Below are 27,493 nucleotides of genomic sequence, written 5' to 3' on the forward strand. Positions count from 1 at the left end.
CACACACACACACACAATTTGAATAAAAAGGGGGCAAAAAAATGGGCAGAGGAAGTGAACAGACTCTTTTCTAAAGAAGACATACAGATGGGCCATCAGGCATATGAGAAGATGCTCAATATCATTCATCATTAGGAAATGCAAATCAAAACCCCAAAGAACTGCCTCTTCACACCTGTTTGAACGGCTATAATGAAAAAGACAAGAAATAAAAAGGGACACAGATATGGAGAAAAGGGAACTATCATGCACTGTTGGTGGGAATGTAAATTGGTGCAGCTACCATGAAAAAAGGTATAGAGGTTCCTCAAAAAGTAAAAAATAGAATACCATAAGATCCAGTAATTCCAATTCTGAATATTTATCCAAAGAAAACAAAAAGACTAACTTCAAAAGATGCACCTGTGTTAACTGCAGCATTATCTACAATAGCTAAGACATGGAAATAACCTAAATAGACATCGACGGATGAATAAAGAAAATGTGGTGTGTATATAGACAGTGGAATATCATTCAGCCATAAAAAAGAATGACATCTTGCTATTTGCAACAACAGGGATGGACCTGGAGGGCATAATGGTAAGTGAAATAAGTCACACAGAGAAAGGTAATTATCATTTGATATCACTCATGTGGAATCTTAAAAAAAAAGAAAAGGAAAGGAAAAAAAAAAAACACACAAGCTCACAGATACAGAGAACAGGCTGGTGGCTGTGGGGTGGGCAAAATGGGTGAATGGGGTCAAAAGTCACAAACTTCCAGTTATAAAATAAATACCTCATGGGGATGTACTATAAAGCATGGTGACTGTAGTTAATAATTCTGCAAAATTACAAATACCATATATTAAAAAGTTGCTAAGAAAGTTTATCTTAAAAGTTCTTATCAGAAGAAAAAAATGTTTTAAGTACGTATGAGGGATGTTAGGTAGACTTATCATACAGTGATTATTTTTGCAATGTATATAAATATCAAATCATTATGGTGAACACCTGAAACTAATACAATCTTACATTCCAAGTATACCCTAATACAACAAAACTGGGGCAATTAATAGTAACACTTAAATCATAATAGCTGAGTTCAAGTTTAGTACCTAAGTAATTTATTTAGTTCCCTTATTCTGCTATACTATTCTATGAAAAAAAAAATTCAATCTAAACTACTTGGTGATCATTATTACTTCAAACTATAAAGTTTATGTACAATATTGCATATTGACATAAGTATCCTCTATTATATACACCTAATTATCTATTAACATTCATGAAAACAATACTGTCCCAATCAGGTACAATAATTTCTTTCCATTTTACGTAAAAAAACAAAAAACAAAAAAACAAAAAAACCTTCTAACCTCGCTCAACAACTAATTTCAAACACATTCCAAACTATGGATCTGGAAAAATGTATTAGAGGCACATTTTTTTTTTTTAAACAAACTCAGTATGAAACCTTGGTTTTTACTGGGTCAGCGAAATTTTTTTTTGTTTGCTTTTTTATGGCTATTTGGTTGACTTCCTTCTTCTGCTGGGCAAGTTTAGCATGCAACTCTCACTCTAGACAACCAAAAACCCACAGACTTAAATTTTCTGAAAACTTCACCTGGTTTTATCAGAAGACACCATAACTAGCACCACGGAACAACAGTACTAAATTTTAACACTGTTCATTAACAGTTCCATTTTCCTGAGCTTGCGTTTGTTCTTTGGCATTGGCTTAGGATATAATCCATTTTTCAGAAGGTGTTCCTTGCTGAGGCGAATTTGAGCACCATGCTGCAGCTGGAAAGAGCACAAAGCTTGAAGAGGGCGAAGCAAAGTCTGTGAAGATAAAAAAAGATAGGGTCTGTAACAAATCATCATATTCTATTTAGCTTTTTCTTCAGAAACAGGGATTATTATGTTTATTTTTATTATTATTGGCTTTTTACCATGAAAAGTAACAGGAACTCTACTAAATATAAATATATGACATCCAAATATACAATTTCTTTTAACTCATACCTTACATACTGCTAAGGAGTTCCAGTAAAAAGACACAAATAGTTAATTTCCCATACAGATACTAAAGTCCAAATCTACATTTATACATTAATACATCCAAACACCTCAAGAAACTGTTGCCATTATAACATTTAAATCTGTAACAAATAGAGTAAAAGAGACCTTTAGACACAAATTAGTTAATTTGGTTTCAATCACAGACTGATGCAAGCTTCCTGTTACCTGTAACAATCAGATGAAGGTTCACAGGTTTACGAATTCTCTCACAATGGTCCAAGGACTACACACAAGTTAGATACCCAAACCTGGGGTTTTTCTGACTGTATCTGTACTTGTCTACATTCAAATACCTACAGAGCCAGCCATATAACATAAACATTTAAGCCGGGTGGACCCATACGATAACAAATATGGTAGAAGTTAAAAAACAACTAGAGCAAATGCCCTACCTAAAGTTTTTCAAGGTCAAAAATAAAAATAATTTTTAAAAAAAACACACACACACAACAACAACAACAACCCAAACCCACTATGTCATGCATTTAAAACATTTTGAGTCAGATGCTTTCCTGGGGCCTGAGACCCCTGATTTAAATCTTCCAAATAACAATAGCAAACGTGACTAAGGAAACTGTTTGTTTGTTTGTTTGTTTGTTTGTTTGTTTTTTAGAAATAAAAGGAACAAAGAAAAAAAACTGATAGATTTAGTTGCAAAAATGTCACAATGTCTATGTGAAAATCTATTCCCTTTCACATACAAGGTAAGTGGCAGCAAAGAGCTTAAAGGTTTTAATTTTACAATGAACTCAGACATCGTGGCAGTCACTGGTGGTTGCTTCTCCACACTCATTCTTTTCTTCCTTATCATTCCAAATGTCATTCAAGGTGCCAATGTATCCAGCTAGTAATACTAACTGGCTAATGACACAGTCCATATAAGGAAAGGTAAGTTGAGGTCCTTGGGTGGGACTTCCAGAAACACTCTTTAAAATGGGACAGACTCAGCAGGCAGGGGCTTTTGTGCTTTCTTCTTGCCTGGAACAGGACTGTTAGAGGTGGGATAACCATCATGTGACTACAATGCAATAAAGACAAAGATTAAAGTCAAATACACATGATGATGGGCCGAAAGAAAGAAGAAATCCCCAGCCCTGGACTGCTCACCTCACATTACTTATTTACAGGAGAAAAAGAAGCCTCTATATACATGGTTCAATCCCCACAATAAAGGCTCTGTTACATGCAATCAAATTGACATACCCCAATAGGTAAGAGATAAACATCGTGGAAAAGTTCTGCAGGACATTATCTTGGAAAGCCCCATCTGTATGTTATCATAATTTCCTTTAATGTCTTCATTTCTTCAAATAAGAGAGGGAATGTGGAAATGACTATATATTTCCTTCCTGAGTAAACATAGTGGACTGACTGGATTCTGAAACATCATCCCTAGAAAACATACCTAGGACATTATACAGATGGAGACAACTGAAGGAAGGTTCTATTGCTATTTAAGACATTCATGAGATTCTTAATGGACAGAATGCTAATATTCCTATTGTTAAGGGCCTTCAACTTTTATCTCCTGAAGATAAGACTCTACCAATTCTCTGAGGTAATTAAGAGAATGATTTTTGGAGACAGATCTGGATTAGACCCGTACTCCATCTGTGTGATCGTCAATACTTCTGTTCAAAAATAGACCGACCCTCCTTCTTGCTACACAGTCAGACTACATTTTCCAAACGCCCTTTGATGTTAGGTATGGCCATTATGACTTGCTCTGGTTAAGGAAACGCGAGCACGAATAACATGTGTCACCTCTGGGCAGTAGCTCGAAAAGCACATACAATTTACCACCTCCCTTTATGCTTTCCTTGATGAAAGGAGAATGACCTGTCTACACAGTGCCTCCATCAGCCCGGGCCCCTAAGCAACTGCAGCGAGCACAAGTCATCCCGCTAATCTCCCAAAGACAGTGAGAGAGAGGCACAAAACACTGTTGTGTTGTGCCATTCTGATTTTGGAGTGTTAGGTTACTGCAGCTGCATCTGGCCTGTCTTGACTGATGTAATCACTTGCTGGCTAGGTGTTCCCGGATAAGCCACATAAATCTCTCCTTGCCTCATTTTCTTCATCTATAAAATGAGGAAAACATTGTCAACCTTACGACATCATTATTAGGTTAGTTACACTAAGAGGACTAAGAGGATGCATTTAACATGTTCGGCACACTGCATGATAATAAGCGATACTGCTTCTGTATAAACTAACAACATTATATCTGAGGCAACGTGAAGCTATATATTTGTTCAGAGGAACAAAAAAATAAGTTTGTTTCTAAAAATTTATTTGGGACGAAATCAGTGTTTTTTAAACCCTTTTGTCCGCAGGTATAAAGTGACAGTTCTGAACGGCCCATGATTACCAACTACTGGCACTTAGACTGTGCACAAAGCTTTTACCACATCTAGCTATACAGGTTCATAAGCAGAAACGGTTCTATTATTTAAAAAATACCCAAGCTTGAGCTTTCCAAGGTGTGAAAAGCCCTGGTAAATTTTATAGTAACTGAATGAAAATCACCAATCTTTAATTCAAAACTTTTGTCAATTTATGGGGAAGAACAGGGGTGTGGTGGGGGGGTGGGGCGGGCAAGAAAGAACAAAGGGGTTAATTCTTCTGGAGTGCCTGGTGTCAGGCGATTAACAAAAATTACTCCATCCAATTCTCACACCAATAGTAAGAGGTAACTCTTTCTGGTGTATTATAGATAAGCAAACAAGCACAGGAGATTATATGAACTGCCCACTGGCACAAAGTGGTGATGGTAAGTGATGAAGGTTTAATTCAAACCTGCTTCAAAGCTCACACTGTGCTACTCAGAGTGTGTGAAAAACTGCTCAGGAAGAAAGGACAAGGATGAATCAGCAGACTAAGAAGGCTATTCCACGCCAAGCTCTTTATTTTGAGGAGCCTTATCTACCTCCATAGAATAAAGCTAGCTGAAGAATTACCACTCTCCCCCACTGTATTGGTGTTTCATTAGGAGACCCCTTAAAAAAAGGTTACCAAGGAAAAAAACGTGTGTCATATCTTTCCTCCCCAGAAAGGAGAGAAAACACCTAAGTTCAGAACAGCTGGTAATTGTATTTCCCAAGGGAATGAAATGGTATTTTGTTTAAATTGTAGCTAGATGTGAACAGGCTGGACTTGGGATTCTCCACCGAGAAAGCTAATTTTTGGTCAGCTGGAATAATAAGCAATGTGGGATGGTCCATTATGCATTTCTTCAGCTCATGCTCCAGCCAATAATCTTATCAGCACCTTCCAAATCCCACGTCTGATTGCCAAACATCCTTTTTCTACTCCTGGTCACTAAAGTATGACTACTCCTGGTGACCAAAGCAAACAGAATGTGAACTTCAGGACCTCACCGTGACTTTGGGATTTCATATTCAGCTTGATCCACAGACAACAATAACAAAAGCTGAAGAGACGACAAATCCTGTCATCCTTCTGTATCTTGAACTTTGCCTGTTATCAGACATTATACTCAGAACATAAGATAAGCCTCCCTGCTGCAACGGGACACTGACTAATACCAGAATCATATATCTTATGAAACTGGGAAGGGTGGAGCAGTAGCAGGACAAACGCCATCCCAAACCCTAGCCCTGCTGTATTACAATGTTATGAAATCCACCACCGCTAAGAACATTAAAGCTTGTTTAGAACTTAAGTAAAGATCTGGTACCAATTGTAGAAATAAGACATACAAATCCACAGACAATTCTTTTCAGAACCCAGAGAAGGAGAGGAGATAAAGTTTCAAATCCAAAGCCAAAGAATATTACGTTTTTCCCCTCAAGATTTGAGCTTTTAATGGGTCCTTGGTCTGATGTTGGCTGATCTAGAGTTTTACATCAACAAAAAGGAAACTACAAAGATTGTGCAAAAAGCAAGTTCAAACAACAGTGCAAGTTTATTGTGCAGAAAGCAAGTTTAAACAATAGTGTAAAATAAGCTGTAAAATAAGATACCTAGAAACAGTATATTATCTGTGTTCAAGAAGGTATAAACAAAAAAGAGAAAGGACTACAGAGGTGTATTAAACGCTATGTCAATGGTTAGGTACATGGGAGCAGATGGCAAGGTTACAGTGGAGGGAGAAAGTCAGGGAACACTCTCTGCTCATTTGGAATAAAGATCTAGGGTCCCTCATGATTTTTTTTTTCTCAAAGGAGAGAGAACAGTGAAAGAGAAATTGCCTAGACCCAGTACAAAGTCTACTTACATAGATACACATAGGAAAAAAACCTACTCAAGAAAGCCTACTTCTTTCAAAAGAAGGAAAGCCTCCAACTCTGCAGAGCATTTTCCATAGCTTAGGGTAGGGAAGAGGGAAAAAGCAATTCAAGGCTTGCTCCTGGCATTCTTCCACGCTCTGTGTTCTGGGGGTCTTTTGTTCTTTTTCTTGGTAACCAATTCAGTTACTGTGACCTGAGCTTTTATCCATCAATGAAATTTCCTCAATGAGTAAGGCACATTCTTATAATGATAGTAACCATAGTGTATAATGAGAGAGAGAGAAAGAAGGCAGGAATAAGTACTATGTGTGTGTGTGCTCGTCAGAAGGGAGAGTTATAAAACTCCATTTAGTTACGCTCATTATCCTCTGACTTATCTTCTCAAGTTGTATTTATCGAAAACCTTCCTTCGGTGATTAAAAAACCCTAACAATTTTTTATTTTGCTATTCTTTCTTCTTTGGCCTTAAGTGCAGTTTCCTACACACTCCAAAAGACTAAGACGTTTGTGGGCTCATTGAACGTTATTCTTTACTGATGATTAATTATATATGAAATCATCAGGCTTTCATGGAAATTAAATAAAATGATGATTGCAGGTTATAACCTTTTCATATTCTGCAGGTGCTTTTTCTCAAAAACTTGTCTTTTTTATGCTCTCAGCAAGTAGTTAATAAGATACACAGAAAGTTGGTACATTCTCAAAAGCACCAATGCAAAAAAAAAAGTTGCCGTAAAACGTTCTTTTAATTAAAAAGGAAAAAAGTTGTGTACAAGAAAACACAAAATCCTAAAAGAAAAATACAAAATAATAAAAGAAAAATCTAACAAAAAAACTGTATTTAATGTTGTGCTACTTAAAGGCAATTTAGCTTATTATAAATGCTGTTTGCACAGCTTAGAATGAATATTTAAATAACGCAATCTGGATGCTGAACTAACACAGAAAAACACCAGAGGGGGAAAGAAGGTTATAACAGTACACAAATTTCTATTACAGATACACTCTATTTGACACTGGAGCTGCAAATTTCATAGGTTATGCATTTCTAAATTTCTAGATAAAATCTAACCAAACTGCTTACTTTCAAAAACAATATAACCTTCCAAAGACATACCTCCTGTATGTAATCATTTTTCTCCAAAATGGAAAGAGCAGCAGCTGCACATTCCAGGGTAGAAAGGCACCTATTAGTCGGTTGTGTCCGAATTACATACTGACTAGAAACGCTAGTTTTTAACTGCACCTGAAACCAAAACACAGAAAAACAGAATGTAAGTTTTGTTTTAAATTTAAAATTATACAGTCTGTGGGGGTGCCTGGGTGTCTCAGTCGGTTGAGCGTCCGACTTCAGCTTGGGTCACAATCTCGCAGTTCAAGAGTTCAAGCCCCGCATCAGGCTCTGTGCTGACAGCTCAGAGCCTGGAGCCTGCTTCGGATTCTGTGTCTCCCCCTCTCTCTGCCCCTTCCCTGCTTATGCTGTCTCTCTCTCTCATAAATAAATAAACTTAAAAAAAATTATAAAGTCTGTGTTTTATTTTTTTTTTTAATTTTTTTTTTCCAACGTTTATTTATTTTTGGGACAGAGAGAGACAGAGCATGAATGGGGGAGGGGCAGAGAGAGAGGGAGACACAGAATCGGAAACAGGCTCCAGGCTCTGAGCCATCAGCCCAGAGCCCGATGCGGGGCTCGAACTCACGGACCGCGAGATCGTGACCTGGCTGAAGTCGGACGCTTAACCGACTGCGCCACCCAGGCGCCCCTAAAGTCTGTGTTTTAAATACTAGTTCACTTCCTTCCAAAATTGCCAGTTTAAAAAATATTAAATGTATTAATATCTTCTATTCATAATATCCTCTAGTTATTGTTATTGTTAAATACTCAGAGGACAGTTACACATATATCTCACAATGAAAATATAACCAGAGTATATGCAAATTACTACAAATCATAAATTAAAAGACTAATAACCCCTTCCCAGGAGGCACAAGTGCGAAGACACCACACCAAAGAAAATATAAGAAAGGCAAATAGGTACATATAAAAGCGCTCAACACAGAGCGCCTGGGTGGCTCAGTCGGTTGAGCAGCCGACTTCAGCTCAGGTCATAATCTCACGGTTTATGAGTTCAAGCCCCATGTTGGCTTGGTGCTGACAGCTCACAGCCTGGAGCCTACTTCAGATTCTGTGTCTCCCTCTCTCTCTGCCCCTCCCATGCTCATGCTCATGCTCTCTCTGTGTCTCTCAATAATAAATTATTAAAAAAAAATTTTTTTAAGTGCTCAACACGACTAAATGCAAATTAAAATCACAATGATATAACTTTTCACACTTGCTAGAACAGTTAAAATCAAAACAACTACCACCACCAAATGGGGAGAATATGGAGCAAATGAAACCCTCATGCACTGTGGTAGAAGTGAAAATGATTTAATCACTTTGGAGAATTGACAACTGGGTTTTTTATTGTATGGTTTAGTCTTCCACTGTTTCTTAATATAGACTGACAGGGGTATGCCTGTATGGGGGTGAGTGTGTATAAAGAGATGTGTGTGCCCACACACACACACATAGGTGACTGACACCTGATGACTGACAGTCAGAAATGGGAAAAGCAATAGAAAACCAAATGCCAACATTCTGGCCTTTTGATTCCTATTTTAATTAAATGAAACTCAAGTAATCTCACACTCATAAAACCGTATTCCTAGCCCACACTGTGAAAAGAATCACACTTAAGGATGTGTGAGTAGGTAAGAATTTAAGTTTTTACTCATTAAATATGTAAACATGTGGAATGAGGGGGTGGTGTCTAACTCTTACCACGTAGTCACTTAATAAAATCAGGTGTTGTCTCTCATTTTCTGGTATCTCTGAAGTTCTAACAGTCTCTCATTCCTTTACAGCATTAAAACTGTCCCGTCTCTGGACCCTTGTCCCTCAGTCCTCTTCCTCCCTTGTTTCTCTGAATGCATTTTGTCCCAAGAATTCTCTACAACTTGGATCCTTTCTCTCCTCAGAAGGTGGAAGATAAGGAGGACAGGAAGAGAAGGGGAAGGGAAGGGAGAGGGAGAGAAGTAAAGTGGGCATCATAAAAGATTCATTACAGGGGAACCTGGGTGCTTCACTCAGTTAAGTGGTGAAGTGTCCGACTTCAGCTCAGGTCATGATCTCATGGTTCATGAATTCGAGCCCCACATCGGACTCTCTGCTGTCAGTGAAGAGCCCACTATGGATCCTCTGTTCTCCTCTCTTTCCCCTGCCCTGCTCACTCACATGCTCTCTTTCTCTCAAAAAATAAATTTACATACATACATAGTAAATAATAAAAGATTCACTACAGAATGTGTTTAATTTTGGAATACATTCTTTAAAACATATTTAATAACATTTTAGTTAAAATCACTCTGCATTTCTACCAACGTAAAAAGATGGAAAACGGAGGGAGGGAAGAGATGGAGAAAAATGGCTGAGAAACTGCAATGATCAAAGAAAGCCCATGATTAAAAAAACTGTAAGAATAATTCATAATGCTGATTAACTGTAATTACCAACTGCTTTGATATGTCATCAGGGTCAACTAGAAAACTGAGCACAGCCAACTACTGCTTTCAATATTCAGTTCTATCACTGGAGAAATTTATAATAAACATCTGATTACAACAAAATCTTTAGGAAACATGAAAAATTCACAGTGATTTTTGTTTATTGGAACAAATTTGATTTTTAAAAAATAAGTTTGGAAAAACCAAAATTAAAAAATATAAAAATAAATTAAGAAGAAGTTTTTTATTTCAGTGAGGAGCTTTACTTCTTACCATGGCCCACATGACTGCATGAAAATTCAGAATCTGAAATTTATCAAGTGTTAGAAGACTTCAAAATGTCCTTCACAAATTATCTCTCCAGGAATTATCCAGTAACCAGATATATTAAGAGTAAATAACTAAAGTCTGTACTATGATTAACAGACATGTTATATAGCACGTTAATGGGATCTTCTCACAATGTCTATTATGCACATGTGCTGTATCACCTTCATCACATTTGATATGATGAGTGGGAACAAAAGAAATCCTGTCAATCCATCTTCTTGAGAAGTCATAGGCACAATAATAATTTGTCAGAAAGTGACTTGCCTTTTTTTTTTCCTTAACTTTTTTTTATTCTTTATTTTTGAGAGACAGAGAGACAGACCATGAGCAGGGGAGGAGCAGAGAGAGACACAGAATCTGAAGCAGGCTCCAGGCTCTGAACTGTTAGCACAGAGCCCATTGCAGGGCTCAAACCCACAGTCCGTGAGATCATGACCTGAGCTGAAGTTGGAAGCTCAACGAACTGAACCACACAGGTGCTCAGAAAGTGACTTGTCTTCTTAAATAAAAGTTCAAGGAAATCCGAGGCAAAATTTACAATTCTCAGAAAAGAAAAAATTAAAATTTGATGAAAGTATGAGGCTCTATGGAAAGACCAGGATTTTTATATCAAACCTGACAATAGCTAACCACTTAGTTTCAATAAGGTCATTTTGCTTCTCAGTTCCTCTTCATCGACAAAAATCAGATACATGGACCTGAGGGTGTAAAATCTAATCCTAAGATTACATATAATATATATTATTAACTATAATTATATATTAATTACATATCACAATACAATTAATTATATATTAATAATTTCAAGTTATAATATATGATTGTTGTAATATTGATATATCATATTATATAGAAACTTAATTTCCAAATATTAGAAGCCATGCTGATTCAAAGAACACTTCAGTAATTTTGATCTTTTTGGAACTTGGTTCTCCAAGGGTTTAGACTGTTTGAGTACTCTTGCTGTAACTTCTTGAGGAACAGGAAAATCAGTGCCGGGTTTAGAATTCTACTGGTATGGATTCTAAGCCTATACTATAACTCCCATTTTAGAAACACCCAACTCTTCCAGTTCTAGATCCTGCATTCAGTCTTTGCCAATGATTCCCTGAATTGCCTAAAATTTGAATTCCTGGAAACAGTTGTTGTTATAATGCCTTCCTTTCTTCTCTAACATTAAATCTTAAATATATATTTAATATATAAGAATACCAGATAACATACCTAGGAATAAATGTAACCAAAGAGGTGAAAAATCTATACACTGAAAACTATAGAAAGCTTATAACCTGAAGAAGACACAAAAAAATGGAAAAAGATTCCATGCTCCTGGATAAGAAGAACAAACAGTTAAAATGTCAATACTACCCAAAGCAATCTACATATTCAATGCAGTACCTATCAAAATAACACCAGCATTCTTCACAGAACTAGAACAAACAATCCTAAAATTTGTATGGAACCAGAAAAGACCCCGAATAGCCAAAGCAATCTTGAAAAAGAAAACCAAAGCAGGAGACATCACAATCCCAGACTTCAAGCTATACTACAAAGCTGTAATCATCAAGACAGTATTGTACTGGCACAAGAACAGATAATCAATGGAACAGAATAGAGAACCCAGAAATGGACCCACAAATGCATGGCCAACTAATCTCTGAAAAAGCAGGAAAGAATATCCAATGGAATAAACACAGTATCTTCAGCAAATGATGCTGGGAAAACTGGACAGAGACATGCAGAAAAATGAACCTGGACCACTTTCTTACATCATACACAAAAAATGAACTCAAAATGGATGAAAGACCTCAATGTAAGACAGGGAGCCATCAAAATCCTCGAGAAGAAAGCAGGCAAAAACCTCTTTGATCTTGGCCGCAGCAACTTCTTACTCAACACATCTCCAGAGGCAAGGGAAACAAAAGCAAAAATGAACCGTTGGGACTTCATCAAAATAAAAAGCTTCTGCACAGCAAAGGGAACAATCAGCAAAACTAAAAGGCAACCAACAGAATGGGAGAAGATATTTGCAAACAACATATCAGATAAAGGGTTAGTATCTAAAATCTATAAAGAACTGATCAAACTCAACACCCAAAAAACAAATGATCCAGTGAAGAAATGGGCAAAAGAAATGAATAGACACTTCTCCAAAGAAGACATCCAGATGGCCAATCGACACGTGAAAAAAATGCTCAACATCACTCATCATCAGCGAAATACAAATCAAAACCACAATGAGATACCAACTCACACCTGTCAGAATAGCTAACATTAACAACTCAGGCAACAAGAGATGTTGATGAGGATGTGGAGAAAGAAGATCTCTTTTGCACTGCTGGTGGGAGTGCAAACTGGTGCAGCCACTCTGGAAAACAGTATGGAGGATTCTCAAAAAATTAAAAATAGAACTACCCTACAACCCAGCAATTGCACTACTAGGCATTTATCCACGGGCTACAGGTGTGCTGTTTCGAAGGGACACATCCACCCCCATGTTTATAGCAGCACTATCGACAATAGCCAAAGTATGGAAAGAGCCCACATGTCCATTGATGGATGAATGGATAAAGAAGATGTGTGTATATATATACAATGGAGTATTACTTGGCAATCCAAAAGAATGAAATCTTGCCACTTGAAACTACATGGACGGAACTGGAGGATATTATGCTAAGTTAAATTAGTCAGAGAAAGACAAATATCATATGACCTCACTCATATGAGGACTTTAAGAAACGGAACAGATGAACACAAGGGAAGAGAAGCAAAAATAATATAAAAACAGGGAGGGGGACAAAACATAAGAGACTCATAAATATGGACAACAAACAGAGGGTTACTGGAGGGGTTGTGGGGGGGGGGGCTAAATGGGTAAAGGGCATTAAGGAATCTACTCCTGAAATCATTTTTGCACTATATGCTAAGTAAATGGATGTAAATTTAAAAAATAAAATTTAATAAAATTTAAAAAATAAAAAAAATAAAGGAATAGCAGAGAACAGGAGCACCTGGATAGTAAGTTAAGCATCCAGCTCTTGATTTATAGGCACAGGTAATGATCTCATGGTTCGTGAGATCAAGCCCTGCATCAGGGTCTGCACTGACAACACAGAACTTGCTTGGGACTCTCTGTCTCCTTTTCTCTCAGCCCCACACCCTTCCCTTTCCCTTTCTCTCTCTGTCTCTCTCTCTCTGTCTCTCTCTCTCTCTCTCTCAAAATAAATAAATTTAAAAATAAAAGAAACAAAAAAGAAATGCAAGATAATAGTTTGATGGCTATGATCACTGTTCAGATGCCTTCAAAAAGGGCTTTTTCAAATGTCCCTTCCTAAGTACATCTTTAGCTTGATATAAATGTCTTATATCATTAAAAGTCTGGGTGACATAGAATGTGCAGTGGTTTAGTCATTGCTTTTAGGGCCACAAAATAAGTAAGTACGTTATCCAAGGAAATAACATGCCATGGCATCTCTGAACAATAAAACATATGCATTTTTAAAATAACTTACTATTATATTAGTTAATTCTTTTATCAAACAAAACACACTAAAATAAGACCTCAAAATTAAATTTTAATTCATACCTCCCATCCCCACAAATGTTATATTTTTATAATTTGATGGCAATTATTTGTTATCTGTACTCAGGCGATTTTAAGGCAAGAGTCATTACTCCATAAAACTATTGTGCTTCTCAATTATTAAGAGTCACAAAACTTTCTAATCACTTGATCAGCTTGCTTACAGGTTTCTAGGAAAAGCAATCTACTTCCCAGGCATTCTGAAACAACTCTAGTCTGGAAAAGGCTGAAATAAACTCCCTTTTAATAGCATCCTGAAGTCTTCACCACTGGAAGACACACATAAAAACCCTCCTTTCTGCAGCAGCCTTTCTTCTATGACTTTCCACAAGCAAGATTCATCATCTGAGCCTACGAGCAAACCTCTGAGAGGCAGAACATCTTTTCTCCTAGCCTCAATCTTTCAATCCCTTTCATTCCTTTCATTCCCTTAGTTTAATTCAACAATACGATCTAACGGTTGGAAGAGCCCAACCTTGGCATCAGACAGTTGCCAGATCTGACACAGACTGACCCACGTATGTTCAAAGTTTTACGCGCTTACTGGACACTAAGTGTCCTTCCAGATAATGTACTCATATTGTCTCTTTTAAGACTCACAAACACCCTGTGAAGTAAGTACTACTATGATCTCCATTGTACAGAGGAGGAAACTGAAGTGCAGAGGGTGAAGTTAAGTAAGTCAAAGTTCTAAAATCAGTCGTGGTGAAGCAGATACGTGAATCTATAAAACCTTATTATTCAGGAGTGGAACTCTTATCACCAGGCTAATAATTAAAGGCTAGGCGAACCTCAACACGTTAAACAAAAACAACAAAGCTATTCTGTAAAGCAAGACTAAGGCACCCCCTCAAGAATTTTAGGGTTCTTCTGAACATCGTTTTAACAACACTGATATAGAAGGAAGCGTCCTCTACCCAAGAGTGAAAAGTACTCATAAACATCAGTGTCCATGTCTTACTCCAGCCCTGCTGCACTCTGAAGCCTGCAAAACTTTTTCATAGGGTAGAGATTTCAGGATTAATGTAGAAACTCAGGAAAACTGATAAAAATAACATTAAAATAGGCATTAGTTATAGATAAAATGGTAATATTAGTGCCACTTCCTAAAATACATGATTATTTGTCTTTTTCTAGGATGGCTTGAGGAACTTCATCTTACAACAGAACTTCTATGGGAAAATCTGTTTCCAAAACAACAACAACAAAAAACTTATAGATTTGGTTTAAAACTTAGCACTTTCTTATACATCAAAATGAGAAATAAAGTTACGTGCTAATTCTCCAACATACAAAAACTTTCATGTTAACCTGGAGAACTGCCCTCTAGTGGAGCTTATTAAAATTTAAGCCTACAGGGTTCTAAAAGATATTTGTCTTAGGGTCAAGTGTTGAATAAAGTTTCCTATCTTTTCTCAGATAAAGCAGTGATGGAAATGGCAGTTTACAGTAAAAAGAGTAGGGCACCTGGGTGGCTCAGTCAGTTGAGCGTCCAACTTCAGCTCAGGTCATGACCTCAAGCTGTGAGTTCGAGCTGTGAGTTCAAGACCCACATCAGGCTTACTGCTGTCAGTACAGACACTTCAGACCTTCTGTCCGTCTCTCTCTCACCACGCCTCCCTGCTCTCTCGGTCTCTCTCTCTCAAAAATAAACATTAAAAAAAATTGTCCAACTTAAATATGCTTACAGATATGCATTCTTTCATATTAGGTTTATATCAGTTTATATCCTTTATCAAGAAACTTAAATTAGAAACTTATTTAGGATATGAGAAATTGATGAACCAACTAGTCTTATCTAAATAATAATAGTCAACTTTCTCTTTTTTTTTTTTATTTTTTTTTCAACGTTTATTTATTTTTGGGACAGAGAGAGACAGAGCATGAACGGGCGAAGGGCAGAGAGAGAGGGAGACACAGAATCGGAAGCAGGCTCCAGGCTCTAAGCCATCAGCCCAGAGCCCGACGCGGGGCTCGAACTCACGGACCGTGAGATCGTGACCTGGCTGAAGTCGGACGCTTAACCGACTGCGCCACCCAGGCGCCCCAATAGTCAACTTTCTAATGTCTTGCTAGTCAAACATTTCTCACCAAAGATAAATTTCATTTAAGAATTAGCAGCTCTGGGGCACCTGGGTGGCTCAGTCAGTTGAGCATCCAACTCTTGATTTCAGCTCAGGTCATGATCTCACGGTTTATGGGTTTGAACCCTGCATAGGGCTCTGTGCTGACAGTGCAGAGCCTGCTTGGAATTCATTCTCTCTCTCTCTCTCTCTCTCTCTCTCTCTCTCTCTCTCTCTCCTCTTTCCTCTCTCCTCTCTCCCTCTGTCTCTTCTCTCTCCTCTCTCCTCTCTCTTTCTCTCTCTCTCTCTCTCTCCCCTTCCACTGCTTGCACTCTCTCTCTCAAAAATACACAAACAGGGGCACCTGGGTGGCTCAGTCGGTTAAGCAGCCGACTTCAGCTCGGGTCATGATCTCGCGGTCCGTGAGTTCAAGCCCCGCGTTGGGCACTGTGCTGACAGCTCACAGCCTGGAGCCTGTTTCAGATTCTGTGTCTCCCTCTCTCTGACCCTCCCCCATTCATGCTCTGTCTCTCTCTGTCTCAAAAATAAATAAACGTTAAAAAAAATTTTTTTAATTAAAAAAAATTAAAAAAATAAACATTTACAGAAAAATAACTAGCAGTTCTGTTTCAAAAGCTGTCATGGCTTCATAAATGGCTCTAGAAAAATGAATCATCAATTAGGCCGGGTGTGAAATAAAGCACACATTATACTATTACTTCATAAGTTCGTTTGCCACCTAAGATTTTTATTTTAAAATTTACTCTGTGTTAAACTGTATGATATTTTATTGATTAAAAACATTTGTCTCTTCTGTAACTTCAAACCGAAATAATGTGTGTGGACTGGGAGGCAGGGAAGCACAACTAAAAGCATGAGATGGGAAGCGACACACACCTACATTTAAATCTACAGAAGAGTGGTATGACCTCCAGCAAGTTTCTTGAACTCTCGGAGCCTAAAACATTAACAGCTTTAAGGAGCTGCCATATACAAAGTGTTGAGCAACAGCTGCATACAATAAGCACTCAACACAGGTAAGGTGTGGATAAGGGTGGTGTCATGGGAATGAGGATGGCAGCATTGGCGATATCCAATGTTTCCTTCCTAATTTAACGACTAAGGGCCAAGCTCTCAGCTTTACCGCAATAAAGCCACACGAGGAGCCTGGCCAAGGGTGAGGGATGAGATGGAATTTAGGACAGAGCCAGAAGTCAACTTTCACAGGATGGAAGGAGGAAACCTACAGAACAGGTAGGGAAAAAGCAGACTCGGAAGCAGGAGAGATAACAAGAGAGAGGTTTTACTGAATCCCGGAGAAGAACAAGTTATCTGGGCAGATAAATAAAATATTCCTAGAGTTACAAGCCTGTAAAAAAAAGAAATGCAGAAATATTTTCACTAAAAATATACTTGCAGACAAGGAATATATTAGGTTTTTACTCTTTCATCTTTTAAGTATGTGAGCTGAGCTTCAATAAAAAAGTGCAATCACTGAAGTTATTAGATCTTGTACCAAATCTTTACATATTTCTTTAAAACATTCCCACACAACCCTATATAACAGAAAAGACAGACCAGAAATCTGTTAGAGTTTTTGAAAATCACTTTTAAAAGAAAAAATTTCCATTTCTTGCATGATCTTGCATGAGTATTCTATCTGCCTAATGCTTTCAACATATTTTCTTATCTTCCTCTTCCTCTTCACATGCGTGACTTATCTGTGATGTTTAAGTGATTTTACAACAGTGCAGACATACATAAAAAAGACTTAGTCAACAACAGGATTGTTTCTTTGAACAATACAGAGTTCAGGACACCTAAACAGTAAAAAATTACGGGTTGCAGAGTATCATAACTGCTAAGACCTGACTTGATTTATACATAATAATTTGACTTTTTGTGTACAACTGAACCAAATACATTCTGTATTTTATTGAGCAACATTGCAAAAAACCAAAATAAGAGGAGACATACACTATGTTCATACCATGGAAAACTAAATATTATACAGGTGTTAATTCTCAAAATTTGACTTACAAGTCAATTAAATTTCAATAAAAATCTGAAGAGGTTTTAGTGTAGTTTCATGAAACTGATTCTGAAATTACGTGTTAATGCAAAGCGGAAAAAATACGAAGATATTCTAGAAGAACCCAGCAGAAGAACTTGTTCCACCAGTAAGACCTAGCGTAAAGCAACATTAATTAAGGCAGTGTGGAACTGGCAGAAACGTACAAAGCAACAGAAAAGAATTTAAAGCAGAGAAATATACTCTCACATGAGTGCACAAGTGATACATGACAGAGGTGGCACTCCAACACAGTGAGTTCTGTACTGGCATTTTCAGTGAATGGTGCTGGGAAAATAAATGTGCAAAAATCCAGACAGCCAAATGGGAGGGGAAAAAGTGAAATTAGACTCACAGCTCACACCAAACACAAAAATCAATTACAGGTAGATTAAATACAAACATAAAAGATAAAATTCCAAATTTTTAGAAGATAAGATGAGAATATGAGAGGGAAGAATGAATGCTGTAACACAAAAGACGCTAACTTGAAAAAAAAAGAAAACTGAGAAATTCAACGGCATTAAAATCTAAAATTCCATTTACAAGAACACAGTATAAAAAGAGTGGAAAAACAATATATTTGCAATATATACAACTACCAAATGATGGCTGAGATACAAAATATATAAAGAACTCCTGGAAACAAACAAGAATGAAACGCAAAAAGCCAAAAGAAAAATGGTTAAGAGATGTAAGAAGCACTTCAACAAGGCAAAACTAAGATATAAACAGAAAGGGGACAAACCATAAGAGACTCTTAAATGCAGAGAACAAACTGAGGGGTGCTGGCAGGGTGTTGGGTGCAGGGATGGGCTACATGGGTGAGGAGCACTGAGAAGGGCACTTGTTGGGATGAGCACTGGGTGTTATATGTAAGTGATGAATCACTAAATTTTACTCCTGAAACCAATACTACACTATAGGTTAATTAACTTGAATTAAAATTTTTTTAAAATAGTAATAATAATAAATTAAAATAAATTAAAAATGAAAAAATAAAAATATATTTTAAAAAATAAGCAAGCACTTCAACAAAGAGTACATCTAAGTGGCTAATACACATATAAAAAGGTGTTAAATCACATTAATAATCATGAAAAAATTAAAACAAAATGAGAAGATACTACACACTCATCAGATTGGCAGAAAATCTGTAACACTGACATCACCAAAATGTTAGAGAGAACAAATGCCAGACATCGCTGGTGGGAATGTAAACAGTTACAATCACTTTATAACACTTTGGTTAAATCTAGTAAAACAGAAATTATGCTTAACCCATGACCTATATATTTCATTTCTAGGTATACACTGACAGGAACTCTTGCATATGTACATCAAGTCATATGCACAACAACATTCAGAGCATCACTTATCATAATAGCTCCAAGCTGAAAACAACCCCAATGTTTATCAACAATAGAATGCACAGTGATAGGAGCACCTGGATGGCTCAGTCGGTTAAGTGTCCAACTTCAGTTCAGGTCATGATCTCACAGTTCCAAGTTCGAGTCCCGAGTCGGGCTCTGTGCGGACAGCTCAGAGCCTGGAGCCTGCTTCAAATTCTGTGTCTCCCTCTCTCTCTGCCCCTCCCTCACTTGTGTTCTCTCTCTCCCTCTCTCAAAAATAAATAAATAAACTTAAAAAAAAAAAAAAGAATGCACAATATGGTTCAAAACTTGGGCAAAAGTGGATCATTTGGGAATACATATATCTATAAATAAAAAACAAAGAGATAATTATGATAGGGGTCAAGGTACTGTTACCTTTGGCCGTAAGAAAGAAGGTAGTGAAAGAGGTACTGACATGTGGTGGAAGGTGGGTCTGAGCCTTTTGGGGTGCCAACAATGTTCTATTTCTTGACTTGAATGGCAGTTACAATAGGATTAAGTATTTCTTGCCTCTAAACATGGTGTATGCACATCTTAAAATAAAACATGCTGTTAAAAATTCTCATGATGAGCATTAGCTGCATAAATACTCCTTCTTTATCACTAGAAGTTTTCTCTGCTATACAAAACACTAAAATCAACAGAAAACAGAGGATAGTTGTTAGTAATTAGCTGTGTGACCTTGGGTAGGCTACTTCGGTTACAGGGTCTCACTGTACTACTAAATAAAATAATTGATTTAAATCTATCTCTGAGATTCTTTCAAGCACTAAAATTCTTGGCTTCTCATTATCTCCCATCACTTAGGTAAACACTATCAGGGCCCTGATTAAATCTCATGTTTATTCTCTCCACTCTTCATTGTACGGCAAAGTGGAAAAAGTTGCATATGCAATATCGAATACATGTATGTGCAAACATAATATTATTTCACTATTATGTAAAGAACAATAATCAGCCAAACTGTGACCCTGATCTCTACTTTCTTGTCAGCCTAAAAGAGTGCTAGGAATGTAAATAGCTGCTGACTGATAAATAAGTTTTTAAAACTCAAATATGCAATGATCACTCTGACAGCTGAAAAGGTGCTAAGAGAAATACAAACATGCATTATATTTTGTAGTGTTATGGAATTTAATTTTATTAAGACCACTGTCCATTCAAGTGTAGTCAACATACTGAGATGTTAGCTAATGCCTATACTTGCTCTGTTCATTTTCTCAGACTATTTAAGAATGCTAGTGAAATCCAAAAAGTGAACCGGTATTTCTTAAATGAATTCATTCAAACACAATTTGGGTGACATAAAAGCCCTGCGTAATTGTCATTAATGATACAATACGTTCCCCTCAGAGAGAGCATAATTCTGTCAACTTTGTAGCGTGAAAAATAGGTACATAAATGTCAGATATGGACCTTAAGAAATGAATTCATTTGGGGGCTCCTGGGTGTCTCCGTCAGTTAAGTGTCTGACTCTTGGTTTTGGTTCAGGTCATGATTTCACGGTTTCATGGGTTTGAGCCCCACTTCAGGCTCTACGTGGACAATGTGGAGCCTGCTTGGGATTCTCTTTCTCCCTCTCTCTCTGCCCCTCCCCCACTCACACTGTCTCTCTTTTTCTCTCTCTCTCTCTCAATAAATAAATAAACTTAAGAAAATAAATGAATGCATTTTTAGTGACACATATAAGGCTGATGAATTTGTACCCCAAAAAGGAGTGAAACAATGTTAACTGCAAGGGAGAATGAGAAGACTATGGAAAAAGGAATATGAAGTGGAGAATTCTCATCAAATTACAGGGATTTCTTTTCTACTCAGTAAGAAAAACAATTATCATTTTAAATCAAAACTGAATTTTCCCAAAGCTTATCATTCATCTTTTCAAGCGATTTAAGTGAAAATTCTATTAGATGGTTAATCAAAACAGTGGCATGTTAATTCCACACTTCTTTGTGGAAAGCATTAGTTACAATGAAAGCATCAACTATGATGATATGCAATATTTAACAAATTGTAGTTTATTGTTATGTTGTTTTTCACCATCTGCTTAATGAAAGCTTCTCCTGTAGTTTAACTTACTATCATCTTATTAAGATTCCCATCACTTGCTTAATCCCTAGAAAAGCTATTTGTGTATATTTAATTTATTGACAATATCTAGAGAACCTAACTCCATCTATATTAATTAGTTCCTTTTCTACTAGACAAGGTCAATATTCTAAGCCAGAGACATAGACACACAATCTTTGTAACTGTTAGTATGATTTCTATGTCTGAATAACTTTTTCTCCAAAGACAGTACTCAATTCCAATACACCATCATTTCTAGCCTGAATCCCTGAAAATGCCTATCTGGACATCCTGTGTCTACTGTAGTCTTCTTGTAAATCATTCTCTATGTGTCAGCCAAGTGATTCTTTTAAAAAAAAAAAAAAATCACATTATTACTCAGATGAAAATCCTCAACTTGACACAAAGCAAAATCCTTCACACAGTCTGTAAATCACCTATTACATAGCACCACCCTTCCCCCTCCCTCTGTCACTACATACCAGCCACACTAAGTATGGAAATGTCTTCACTCTTCGCTTTGCTTGGCTAACTACAGCCAAGTTCAGCTTTGGCTGAGCTCCTTCAGTTCTCAAATGCTACAGACGTCTTCATGAGTCTCCAGCTTCAGTCAAACCTCCATTTTGAAGTACTCCTTATATTCCATTCACAGAATTTAATTTGTAATCACATACTGATCTAAGTTGCTATTTCTACACAATGTAAACTCCATTAGGACATGAACTGTCTATTTTACTTACCACTATATTCTATCTAATTTCAAGTACAGTGACAATCACAGTGGCTGGTGTTCAATTAATATTGGTTGAATCAGTGAACACTGATTATCATCATTAGAAAATAAACAACCATAGCTATGCATTCAAACCCAGCAGTAAACACATACATTTGGGGGGGGGGGGGGGTTGTGACATTACTAATGAAGTAGATGCAGAAATGAGAAGGGGAAAATAAATCTATATACAGAGATTAGGGATTTGTGTCTGACTTAAGCTTATAAAGCTGATAAACAAATGCTTTAGCCAATTATTAATTTTTACACAGAAAAGTTGAAATTGGGAAACAAATATTAATCATAATTTATCTCTTTTGAGGGAATTTACTAAGTTTATAATGCAGAGAAAGCCCACTGATGACACATAAATCCTACAAGAACTAGAAATCTAGCCAATTGTTCATACTGTAGAAAAAGGAATACACCTCCATTTAAGCTGAGAAATCTGTAGAAAGCTCTTAGACTTTATAAACCAAATATGAACCATGTTTAATTATAAAATATGTGTGTGCTTATCCAATCCTTCTCTAGGAATATGAAAAGGATCAGTTTCCTTTATTCTATGCAATTTTAATACTTTTCTACAATAGAAAATCTGTCTTTTCAGCAATTTCTTTTTGGGATAAAGGAAAAATTCAACCAGAGTAAACTCAGCATGTTACTGAAATCTACATTAAGAACATAAATAAATTATCTCTTCCAAACATTATGCTTTAATTCAAAGTGACATTTTTAGAGCACTCACTTGGGAGGAAAAAAATACTAAAGGGAATAAATGTCATGCAATTTTTTTAACTGTATAGTCATATAAGGAAAACAGATGTCAGAAAAAAACCTTTTTTACAACTGTTATATTTGTCTAATCACATATATATGTACACACACACATATTTATTTTCTACCATAAAAATGAAAAAAACCGAAAGCTTCTAAACTGCCAACCCAAGAAGTATGTTCAAGTCGGTAACATGGAAAGTTAGTGTTTCGTGATTATATCATTCAGACGTTTCTAAGACATCAAACATTCTTACATAAGTTAGAATTTTTTTAATATATGTTTTAAATAATCATAGAGACTCTCATTTAATAACCACAGAATTTACATTTTGTTCCTTTAAAATTACAATGTTTATAATCTTTTACCCTAACTTTTCATAATAACACATTTACATTTGGTTAAAGGTTATTTTAAAAAATCCTAAAAATGATCATGTCATGCAGACAGAGGATATTTGTTGCACAACTTAGAAACTTATATTTAGTGTGAGCGGTTTTTGGAATTGTTTAATAATATTATATATGAGTGGATACTAAAGTATCTGTAACAACATAGCATACATTAACAGTCTTTTGACTACTCAGAGGTCATCATTATTTCTAAATTTAGCTATATGTTATACCCATATAGAAAACATCATCCTAAATTTGGACTTATCAAAATTCTGGGGAAAGATAATGATGCTTATCTGAAAGTCTGAAATGAAAATAATTACTGGTCTAGTGATTTTCAGAAACAAGAATCTTTAGTATTAACTCTGACATGACAGCTTAATACATGAAAGCATATAACTCAAGGTCACTATATTAGCAACATATTAGAAAAATTTTGCATTTGTGCTTACTTTCTATAATCATTAATGTCTTTTCTAAATATAAAAAATTACATGTTCATACAAGGGAAGGGAAGCAAAAATAATATAAAAACAGGAAGGGGAACAAAACATAAGAGACTTTTAAATATGGAAAACATGCACTATATGCTAACTAACTGGATGTAAATTTTAAAAACATTAAATTAAAATATTGTGGATTAAAGAAATTACATGTTCATTATAAAAGACCTATAAGATTTAGAAATGCATAATATAAAAAGTGAAAGTACTCGGTAATTTCACGACCTAGAGACAATGACTATGTACCATATAGCATTTATTCTTCCACACCTTAATTTTAACATGTAATTGTGGAATTTTTAATATCTATAAAAATATATAATATTTGAGTTATCAAATAGAAGACTAAAACTGACAGCCCTGAATCTTTTAATAACTTTTTAAGAAACAGAATATAACCAAAATGACTGATGCTCCCAGGAGACTCTTCTCTGTATGCTCCACACAGGCACAAAAATATAGACAGACCAATGGATAGAGAGACAGACAGAAAGATCCATACATCCAAGTTCACTTAAGAATGTTTATAGTAAAACAGCACAAGTTCTCCTAAACAACTTGACCTCCTCTGAGATGTCCACTACTGTAAAGTTTTTATAATTCTCTTATTTTTAGGTACCCTAAATAAGACACTGCTCAACTTTCTCTATTTTCAGGCTTTATAGAAAAGGTAATTTTTCTTCTGTGACTTGTCTTTCTCAGAATATTTCAGAGATTCATTCATATTGATTCCTATAGCTTTAGTCCATTCATTTTCATTACTGTCTGAATTGCAATTGCAATACGTCTGTTTGCAAATCTGTCACAATTTATGTATTCATTGAAACATGTGATCTTTAAAGTTATCTGCTATTATGAACAAAATAATAGGAGTTCATGTGTCCTAGTATAGAAGTGCGCAAGCTTCACCAGAGTACACAGATAGAAGTGAAACTAGTATCAAAGTACTGGGTTATACTTTCCTCTTGAAGCAATGACAGACTGTTCCAAAGTAGTTACATTTTATACACTCTTCAGTAGTAAGAATTCCATTTGCTCCATATCAACTCCAACATCTGAGGTCATCAGATTTTTTTAAATGTTTGCCAGTCTAGTGGGTAGAAAATAGTTTCTCAGGGTATTTTGTATTTTTTCTTTCTTCTACTCAATTCATCAGTTCAAAAAGCTCCCCTATATCCTTCACTTTCATTGCAATAAGGCTGAGAATTTTATTATCCATTTTACAAATGAAGAAAAGCAGATGTATGCATTTTTTTTGTTATTTAAAGAAAGTTTTAAAAAATCCCAACAGAGGGGCGCCTGGGTGGCTCAGTCGGTTAAGCGTCCGACTTCGGCTCAGGTCATGATCTCATGGTTCGTGAGTTCAAGCCCCGTGTCGGGCTCTGTGCAGCCAGCTCAGAGCCTGGAGCCTGTTTCAGATTCTGTGTCTCCCTCTCTCCCTGACCCTCCCCCGTTCATGCTGTCTCTCTCTGTCTCAAAAATAAATAAACGTTAAAAAAAAAAAAATTAAAAAAAAAAATCCCAACAGAAATAGATTGTAAGGGCGCCTGGGTGGCTCAGTCGGTTAAGCAACCAACTTCAGCTCAGGTCATGATCTCATGGTTCATGGGTTCGAGCCACGCATCGGGCTCTGTGTTGACAGCTCAGAGCCTGGAGCCTGCTTTGGACTCTGTCTCCCTCTCCCTCTGCCCCTCCCCTACTCACGCTCTGTCTCTGTCTCTCAAAAATAAACATTGAAAAAAAATTTTTTAAAAAGAAACACATATAGATAAGAGGTTTAGAGATACACATACACCTTTTAAGGGGGGGAGAGGTAGGAAAAAAGCCACAAGCTTGGTCCAGAAACAGAACTTGAGAGTTACAAGAAAGGAATAATTCTGGGAAACTGACCAAACTGGGGAGCTCAGGTAGGGCACCATTTAGGGATTTTTAGGAAACAGCAATGGTGAATGATTTGCTGGTGACTATGGTCAGACCTTATTAGGCAGAAGCAGGAACCAGTGAAACAAAGGTGATTATTACTAACAAGGACCTCATTTGGGACCCCAGCCAGCCCAGGATAGCAGAGGAATCTTGGTTTACCACTTGCTTGTTGCACAATGAAGATGGGCTGTATTGTACCTCTTAGCATACTTGCCATCTGACATTATCTTGAAATAATGGGTTTGTGAATGTTTTTAGAAAGATATCCAGGTGAAGTAGAAAAGGGATTGGGACTGGGACTGGGATTGGGCAACCCTAGGATCACCAAATACATCTTTATGACCCAGACCAAGCCATGTAACTTCTGTGTCCGTTTCCTTCATCTGCTGTGCATGGCAGAATTAGAGAAAGACCAAATGAAAATGAGTATGGCAACGCATTCTGTAAAATGTAAACTGCTTTACTAACATAAAAAATTAGTGATACTGTTAATGCTGATAATGTTCAAACCTCTATATCTATGTTACAAAATTTATAATTTTAAAAGTCAGAAAGTTGATTAAAGCTGCAATTAAAATAGAAAAGTTTAAAAATTTTTAAGAGATCTCAACAGTAGTCAATATTCTGTCCCTAATTCGGTCACTGTTCCTACTTTATATTTATGTGTTTATATGTGTAAGCTTTGTTTTTTTTTTTCTTTTTCTTTTACTCCTTGATAACCTGCCATGTGTGTGCATGTATATATGTGCACTCCCATTTTCATAATATTGGGTGCTCTTCCTCTTTCTTACTGATTCATAGGATACTTTATAACATATATCACAAATACTTTCTATCCATTGCATGTTCAGTCTCCTAATTTCTTTTAATGGCTACAAGTTCTTATTTTAATGAAGTAAAATCTATCAACCTTTTACTTTATGGTTACTGCTTTCCATACTATGTTTAAGGAATCTTAAACACCAAAGTCACCTAAAAGGATGAGAGATAATGGCTCCTGGCTGATACACTGGGCTGGGTATGTGTCTGCTCACTCCAGCCAGAAGAGGAAATCTCATGACCCACAGGGTACTGAACAGAGTACACAGAAGGGCCTTTCCTCCATAATAGGGAATAAATAGCACTAGACTGAGCACGTGAGTACTTGCTTGCTTCCTCTTATGTATCTGCCACCATCATCATGAAAATATGCCTGGAATAGTTTACAGGATGAGAAGCAAGTGGAGAAAAAGCTAATCACATTCAGGGATCTATCTATCCAAGAGCCAGTCTACACCAGCTATAAGAGTGAGCCCAGCCAAGACCAGCAGAGCTGCCTTGCATACACAGCTCACCCTGTGACCAACAAACTTACTTTTACATGTTATTAAAATATGTGTGGTTGTTTGTTTCACAGACTTATTGTGGCAGTATATATACACATTCCTATCATAAAGAAGATTTTGGGTCCTAAGGTGACCACAGAGCTTTGCAGTATTTCAATATCAAGTGGTCTACTGCCATCTAAAATTAAGAAGGCTCAGTCGGTTAGGTGTCGGACTTCGGTAGGGGTCATGATCTCATGGTCTGTGAGTTCAAGCCCTGCGTCAGGCTCTGTGCTGACAGCTCAGAGCCTGGAACCTGCTTCAGATTCTGTGTCTCCCTCTCTCTGCCCCTCCCCGACTCGTTCTCGCTCTCTCTGTCTCAAAAATAAATAAACATTAAGACTAAACACTTAAAAATGTACACTTAAAAACGATATAGTAAATG

At 36.7% G+C, this 27,493-nt stretch overlaps 1 protein-coding gene across 1 annotated transcript in view; it reads right to left on the reverse strand.

Annotated features, from left to right (window-relative positions):
* Positions 1 to 764: 764 nt before the first annotated feature.
* Positions 765 to 27,493, reverse strand: part of DTWD2 (DTW domain containing 2) — a 105,117-nt gene continuing 78,388 nt past the window's right edge. The window contains exons 5-6 of the mRNA XM_047083696.1: positions 7,434 to 7,562; positions 765 to 1,823 (exon numbers count right to left, since the gene is read on the reverse strand). Coding sequence (XP_046939652.1) covers positions 1,653 to 1,823; positions 7,434 to 7,562 — 300 coding nt within the window. The 3' untranslated portion in view covers positions 765 to 1,652. The remainder of the gene's footprint in view (positions 1,824 to 7,433; positions 7,563 to 27,493) is intronic.

The sequence above is a fragment of the Lynx rufus genome, unplaced genomic scaffold, assembly GCF_022079265.1.
Source record: "Lynx rufus isolate CCGP_SWC_20201006 ecotype Redwood Valley unplaced genomic scaffold, mLynRuf1.p SCAF_1, whole genome shotgun sequence".
Taxonomy (NCBI): domain Eukaryota; kingdom Metazoa; phylum Chordata; class Mammalia; order Carnivora; family Felidae; genus Lynx; species Lynx rufus.